The following is an 8,280-nucleotide window of genomic DNA, read 5'->3' on the forward strand; positions in this document are numbered from 1 at the left end:
GTGGGAGTTCCAGGTTTTTGACCTAGTAACAGTGATGGATGGTATTTGACTTGCAGGTAATGGTGTTCCAAAGCCTTTGCTCTCCTTGTCCTTTTAGGTGGTAGAGGTCATGGATGTGAACAGTGTTGAGGATCCTTTGGTGAATTGTTTTAAGTCATTAGGTTATTTTTCATACTTTGTACATTCAAAAGCATTAACGTGCTGATTTTCAGATATAATGGCATTGATTTCCTGGCCAAGAAACTGGCAAACCTTTTGGTACTAGTGCAAGCTTTGGTTCAATACCTCAAGCATTGTCTGTATTGCAATTTAAATGCTAATCTGAGTATATCCTTCTATGTGCTTCATGTGACTTCCTTGCTTGGCACACTGGATGCAAGGAATTCTCATTACGTTTAAGCTGCTTGTGTTCTCTCCTGGTAGTTCTGAATTTATTTTTCCTTCATAGTCATTCTAGGGAGACCTATGAATGAAAATACAAATGTTTCCCCCATTGTTTTTCTTTTAAGGTCACTTTCATCTGCAGGAATATGCCCCACATTTGGGGATGTTGAATAGCATGACAACATTGAACTTTGTTTCCAAAATGTATGTTAGGAATATAATTTATTATGATTACACAAACAAGTCTTTTTTTTTCAGTTGTCCTACATCGCTTCCCTTGTCCAGTTCTCTAACAGCCTAATTATTGCATAAAAGCAAGCTTCCAAGTGTGAATCCTTATTTCCAATATAGCAATTGAGGTTCACTGGGCTGGATTGGATATTTTCAATGTTCCAAGCACAAAATTGTTTTCAGCAGTTGTTGATCTATATGACCTCCAGATTTAATGAATATGTAATTATGAACTCTGCAAATAAAATAAAAGAATGCAAGAGGACAAAAGTTCTTCAGGTAAGTCTTAAATTCAAAGTCCATCTCTCCGCTTGCATGTTTCCTGACACATTCAAGTTGGTGTTCACCTGTTTTGAAATAGCTACAATTTCATCACCCCAGTTTTACTTAACCAGTGCCAGTCCTTGCAGAAATATTCATTAGATATTATGATATCAATGATAAGCAATGATGCTGCTATGGTACAATGTGAGACAGTAATTCTGTTTAAGCTATAGGTGGCACACTGTATTCAATTGTTTGTTTAAATTAGTCTAATACATGGAGGATTTGAATTTAAGCAACCTAATTTCAGTTTCTGATTCCAGGATCTCCGTCTGCTTGCCACTGGATATCGTAATTTGTCATATGATGAGCTGATCTATGAACTTGTGAAGCAAAAAGAACTTGTTAAGAGAAAAGATGGTCAAATCCGGGAGCTTGAGGACTACATTGATAACCTTCTAGTGCGAGTAATGGAAGAAACTCCCAGCATTCTTAGAGTGCCATACGAACCATCTAGAAAAGCTGGGAAGCTTTCAAAAAACAATTGACCTAATTAACATTTTGGAATTGACAAAATATGTTTAATGCCTGTGACAAAAAGCGATGGCAACTTGAAGATCTTTATAGACCATGAATCGGTAAAGAAGTTTACAGAATGGTATTACTCTCTTCATAGTGGCTATTAAGTAATTGTTGCCAGGCAAAGTAGAAACTATATATCTTAAATCCCTCTCTCTCTACCCCTCCATCCATCTCTCTCTCTCTCTCTCTCTCTCTCTCTCTCTCAATTTGGCTAACATTTAAGAATGAGCTTTTTTCAGTTTGTTTTTAACAAAATTATAATTCCTACCTTGTACAGATTAGCAAATACATAGTGACCTCACTGGTAGGTTGACCTGGGGGAATCTCTCCTGAGTGACACTCACCTATTTACCTTGCATACTGTATTTATTTTTATATTATCTTTTCGGATAGAATGTAGCAACAATAGAATGAAAAAGCAACTCGAAAGTAAATATAGCTTTGCAGTAATGTTTCATCTAAATAGCTCCAGTACTATTGCATACTTTTTGGGAAGGGTCCAACATTTATTTGGGGAGTTTCACAGTGAATTTGGTGTTGCAGTTTCTATTATATGCTTGAAGCCATTAATACACTTGAATATATTGGAACAAAATATCAGTATACTCAGTGATGCCAAAACCGATCACCTTTTACTTGCCTATAACTTGATTATCTGTTGTATTTGTGTACTTTGGGGAAGGGTCTGACATATTTAATGGGGAGATGTTCACACAATAAATTTAGTGGTGTTTTTTCTATGGTATTGCAGCAGGCATTCATACACTTCAGAGACATTGTGTTCAAATGTATTCAACTAATGTTCTGTGATGCCAAAACAGATTGTTTACTATTTACCTATTACTTGATTGCCTATTGTGTTTCAATCTTCCAGTACTTCCAAACCAACACTGGATTTTTTATTTTTTCTTGGGAGCTATCTACAACTGTATTACCACAAAATATTTGATTTAACTAAAATTGCAATACACTTTAAAAAAAAAAGTTTCCTATTTTCATTTTATCTGTATTTCTTGAAGAAGGAGCTGGAAATTTTAGGTAGAAATAGAATGGACAACTTTTTTAAATTGAACAGATTGATTGGAATACATACTTTTGTTAAAATGTTAGTTGTGGCATCTGAGGCAGCAGTTTTACTGGCATTTTTGCATTTAAGAGAAGTTGGGTTAATGTTGTTTAAAATGCAGCACCATAACTTAAACATTGGAAACTGAGAATGTGTGACCATACCTTACTCTCTGCCTAAATCACACCTGTCTCGTACTGGATTGGGATGAGTGCAGTATAACTCACACCTGACATATTTTGTATTTTTGAAATGTACTGAGATTTCATTGGGAGAACTAGTTTCAGCAGTGAATTCTTCATATAGTTTTAAAATAAAAATGTCAAGTTCTGTCAATTTAAAAAACAACTGATCTGAAGAATAATAGTTCTATTAAATTTTATATTAAGTTATATACATTTTTGTAAGACTTTTTTTGGTAGTTGTTCAGAATAAAAGTTGTGCATTTTATGCCAAACTGTATCTAAGGTTTCTTGTGCATTTTAAATAGAATCATAACTACATTACTGACTATCCTTTAAGTGACAGTTGATCAGTGTTCATTGAGACATAATCCAAACATATTTACACTCAATCGATTGTCCCTTTTGACAGTTATTCAAAATACATTATGTAATGCTACATTTTAATGGACACAATCTGTGGTTGGAATCTACTGTCACTTAGCCTTCTGAGTATCTTAGAGTACGTAGTGTCCATTGCATACTGCAGATAGCTGATTCTTGTGTTTGTCAAGAATCACTTATTGTAAACTGTATTGACATCAAAGTTCTTAAGCTGATGGTGAAACCTACCTTAGCCATTCAAAGTTAATTAACTGGCTGCAATACAACAAAACAGACCTCAACTGAGGAGAACTAGTTGCTGGGTGAAGCTGCTTGTCTTGAAGACTTGACACGTACCATGTAAAATATTTAAATGGTTTAAGTACCCAAAGAGTCTATTTAAATGCTGTATGCCAGTATTGCTTTTGCATATCTGAAATTAAATTTGCAGCAAAAGGTTGAAGTTATTTAATTTTGTGCTTTTGGTTTTCTTTTAATGTTTCACAGAAAAATGCCAGTTTTTGTAAATTTATTATTTATTTTTCACTCTTGAAGGTACTGACTGTATAACTTTAAACTGTTTAGATATAAATACAATCAAATTCTTAACATGCACACACGGACATTATTTTGTATTGACTGCAAAAATAAAGTGTAGTGAACTTTTGAAGTAATGTTCCATAGCCGTAATTAAGCAGTTCAGACAGTTATCCATGCTGATTTAGGATGCATTTTTAAGAAGAATAATGTTTGAGTTCAGCTCCAAGGATCCCACCCTTTAAGGAGTTGATGTAATTAATGTGTTATTCCTAGAATAATACCAATAATTGTACTATCATTGAGACGAGATTGTTATGAATTTGTAATTTTTTTACAGTGAATATCCGTAAGCATATTTCAAGAAGCCCTGACGGCTGCATAAACTACTAATCGGTTTACTGCAGAATCTGCACATCATTTGTAAAGGATATTTATTGAAATTTTATGTGACTCAGAGGTTTTGGTAAGATATCCTCTATATTGCATATATTCTTCACATTGTCTAAACACTATCACTTAGGTACTCTACATCTTAAAACCATTTGTCTTTATTGGGTAACTGCAGTGGAAGATTTTTAAAGTAAGCATTAAACTCATTTCCACATTTTATCTGAAATAGAAGCTAGAGTGCAGATTGGGAACATTGAAATCCATAACTTATCTACTTGAGTTAATTACTCTAATTGAAGTTACTGATTGAGTTAAGAACTCAACATTTACATGCAATCATATTTGCCACATTGGACAAACTGATAAAAGATAAGTGTTTTGGTCCACACTGCATAAAGGATATATCAACTCTATTTGCAGTCAGTATGAGAAGTGCACCAATGAAAACAGTGGGTGCCAGTGCTTTTCCTTTGGTTCTTCTGTGGATTAAAAAAGACTAATTAAAATTTGAACTTTCCCAGTAATATACAGCTACTTGTTTCACTTGGTTTGTATATCCCTGCAATTATCTACTTTTCTTATGACCTGTTGTGTTCCATGGAATTTCTATTGAGTGCACTCAGTTACATATTATGGCACACAGATACATTTGCAATGCTTATGCATAGTTTTTCAGTGAATTATTTATCATCCTCCTGCATCTGAGATTTTTAAATGTTTTGATCATGTACAATTATAAGTAGCTGAAAGTAGTTTGATGCTTCCTTTTAATTTATTAGATTTTTAGAAATCAATCTAATAAATGCACCATCATCCTGGAAGAGTATTGCAACACAAAATGGGACTTAAGTGATATGGGTAACCATAGAATCAGGGAATTTTACAGCACAGAAGGAAGCATTCATCCCATCATGTCTGTGCCAGCTCCTGAAAGTTACCCAGTTAATCCCACTCTCCAGCCCTCTCTTTGTAGTCCTCTAACTTCATCAGTGGTTATATTTAAATAACCTGAGGTGCTACACTAAAAGTATTTTCAACAAATACAGAACCTGATTTCTGTAATATTTGAATATTTTACAAAACTGATGTAATACTCATTCATACATGTGAAGCAAAGCTTTATGGAGGACTGATGTTTGTTTTAAATGCACCTGGGCATGATCTGCAAAAGAGATGTGACTTTTTAAAATGAGTGTGTAAGATTTCATGTGGTATATACTATGTAAAATAATGACATTTCAAAAGTGAAAATGTTGCTGGTCATTCAGTGTAGTTCAACATGTGTGTGTGGCAAATTAAAAAAAATGATCATTTACAAATGAAAATTGAAGCATGCAGACAGCATCTATTTATGTTCTGTATTAAATGGGTATTTGTCTGATATTATAAATAAGCTAAGAAAATGGCTGTATGTAGCTTTGGGTATGTATTTTATTATGAAAGAATGGAATTTAAATAGCTTTCAGTAAATTGATTGCATGTTTAGAAATGACATTGGATTGAAAGGAAAGTACCAGTGGTATTAATCTGCTAATGACTTAATGAGTAAGTTCAGTATAATTATGTTTGCACTGTAATTACGTTGTGACAAAGCACATCTTTCATTACACGTATTAAACTTCTAAATGCATTCTGCATTTGTAGCCATGCTTGAAATATTGCTAAGAACCATATACTGCACGTATAATCTATAATAAAGCATATTAAATATATTGTGGAATGTCGTCCCTATTTTACCAGGAAATTGAATAAATTTTGACTACCGATTGTTGGTTGATTTATCCATTCATACATGTTAAACCCATCATTTGATACTTTAATATTGTTAAGATGAAGTATAACTGATACATATGAGATACAAAGTTTGCCAGTGTTTTGATTTGACTTCCTTTTACACTGCTATGTAATCAAAATTGGCACCTACTGATTGTATCAGCACATCAAAATGAAATGAAAAGTCATTCATCTGAAATGTTAATTGTGTTTCTCTCTCCACAGATGCTGCCTGAATCTTATGAATATTTCCTGAATTTTGTTTTTATTTCAGATTTGCCATAACCACAGCATTTTGCTTATGCTTAAACTGATGCTGCCTTTGTCTAGTGCTCAAGGTAGAGTGAGTTGTCAGGAATAAAAATAATTTGTCCTTCTTTAAAAGTTAATATTAAGTGTAATTGTCTGAAAATTTATATTCGCACTTGACTTCTAACTTATTATGAGGGAATCACAATTGTTTTGGAAAACATGTCATCAGTTCAGTTCATGATCAAGCCTGATATCAAATAGAATCCCTACAATCCGAAAGGAGGTCACTTGACCTATCGAGCCTCCAAAGAATATCCCATACCTTGCCCTCTGCCTTATCCCCATTACTGTGCATTTACCATGGTTAATCATCCAGGCTCCACATCCCTGAACATTACGGAGCAATTTAGCATGGCCAATCCACCTAATCTGCACATCTTTGGACTCTGGAAAGAAATGCATGCAGATAAGTGGAGAGTGTCTGTGTGGAGTTTGCATAACCACCTAAGGCTGGAATCGAGCCCACATCCCTGACGCTTGTCAAGCAGTAGTGCTGAGCCAATGTGGCACCAATACATAAGGCTTATTCTCAGACTGAGAACAGAACCTGAAATGCAACCAGCAAAGTGCCAAATGCTAATTATGATCACCAGGAAAGGTGTACACTGTGTACAAGGTATTTAAGTGTAAGTGAGTGATAATCAAACCTTGCAGATCCGGACCCTATTGAAGTTTCCCTGTATAGTCGTAAACATCATTTTCAGCAATTCTAGTTGCTGATCATAAAATGCAACAAAAAAAAACACCTGATGTACAGTATTTGGACTGAAGAGAATTTCAAAATTTTCAAGAATGATATCAGGAAAATCCTGTGCTTATTAGTTATTATCAAAACTGTTTTCATGTGGCAGCTTGCTAATTTTAAAGGATCCAACTAGTTGACAAATGGCTTAATTCAACAAAACCAGAAGGAAATTAAGTTGACTTTTTGATTTCACATTTCTGGCCTCATTACTTATCAGGGAGGGATGAACAGGTGTCATCTCTCTTTATGAAATGAGAAGGCTGAGAGATGACCTAACAGTGGATTTTGATAGAGTGGATATAGACCGTTTCCATTTGTGGGAAACCGCAACGCTAGAGACAATCAGTAAATCAAATCGAGAAATCAAAAAGGAAGTAGGTTCTTTACCCAGAGAATGTTGAGAATGTGGTAAGATTTACCAAAGGGAATAGGTGAGGAAATAGTATGGAAAGCACTTAAGGGCAGGAGGGAATAGAGGATTACAATGATATTTGAATGAAAAAGAATGTGGAGCATAAAATAGCAGCAGTGTCTATTTGGGTCAAATGACCTATTCCTGTGCTCTGTATTTTCATGTAATTCTGTATGATTTAAATATATACAAGATGTGCAGGTATCAGCCGCATGAAACTTTGGGGACTACTAGTTCTATTATCGCTTGCATTATTTAAATATGTAATGAAAATATCTTGTATTTTTGCTTTTTGTAATAACTTGAACTGTGTAAACTTATGTCGTAAATGAATAGAATATAGCATTATTCAATGCTACTCTTTAAAGTTGGCTTGCTGGACATATTAAAACCTGCATGACAATTACTTTGATAGTACCTTTTCAATAAATCAAACCGTAGTTTGTATAGAACCATGAATATAGCAGACCTTAATCATTTATCCATAAAACATACAATGTCCATATCATCATATCTCTAAATATTCCATTTTTAATGTTTTTTTTTGAAGGGCACAAAAATTAGAAATCTCTAATTTTCCCAATGGTGTTTTATGCTATATGGAACATAGTGTGTCAAACATATTGATGTGGTGCACATAGTGTGTGGATGAAGAGAGCATGCTTTTGTTTTTGTGTGCTAATATGCTTCTCATTATTTGCTGAAAGAGACTGAATGTTTAAGACCCCCTCAGTGAGTACACAGACTCTCTCTCTCCTAGCAGGTGTTCAGCTGTGTTTCCTGGGCTGGCATGGTGGCTCAGTAGTTAGCACTGCAGCCTCACAGTGCCAGGCCCAGGTTCGATTTCAGCCTCTGGTAACTGTCTGTGTGGAGTTTGCACGTTCTCCCCGTGTCTGTGTGGGTTTCCTCTCTCAGTCCAAAAACGTGCAGACTAGGTGAATTGGTCATACTAAATTGCTAATATTAGCCAGAGGGAAATGGGTCTGGGTGGGTTACTCTTCGGGGGGTCGGTGTGGACATGTTAGGCTGAAAGACC

General features: G+C 34.8%; 1 protein-coding gene across 1 annotated transcript in view; it reads left to right on the top strand.

The window, feature by feature from the left end:
* rab11fip2 (RAB11 family interacting protein 2 (class I)) overlaps positions 1–1,858 on the top strand; it is a 91,864-nt gene extending 90,006 nt beyond the window's left edge. Inside the window, exon 5 of the mRNA XM_072557332.1 lies at positions 1,203–1,858. Coding sequence (XP_072413433.1) covers positions 1,203–1,427 — 225 coding nt within the window. The 3' untranslated portion in view covers positions 1,428–1,858. The remainder of the gene's footprint in view (positions 1–1,202) is intronic.
* Positions 1,859–8,280: the final 6,422 nt, after the last annotated feature.

Source organism: Chiloscyllium punctatum, chromosome 38 (assembly GCF_047496795.1).
Source record: "Chiloscyllium punctatum isolate Juve2018m chromosome 38, sChiPun1.3, whole genome shotgun sequence".
Classification (NCBI taxonomy): Eukaryota; Metazoa; Chordata; class Chondrichthyes; order Orectolobiformes; family Hemiscylliidae; genus Chiloscyllium; species Chiloscyllium punctatum.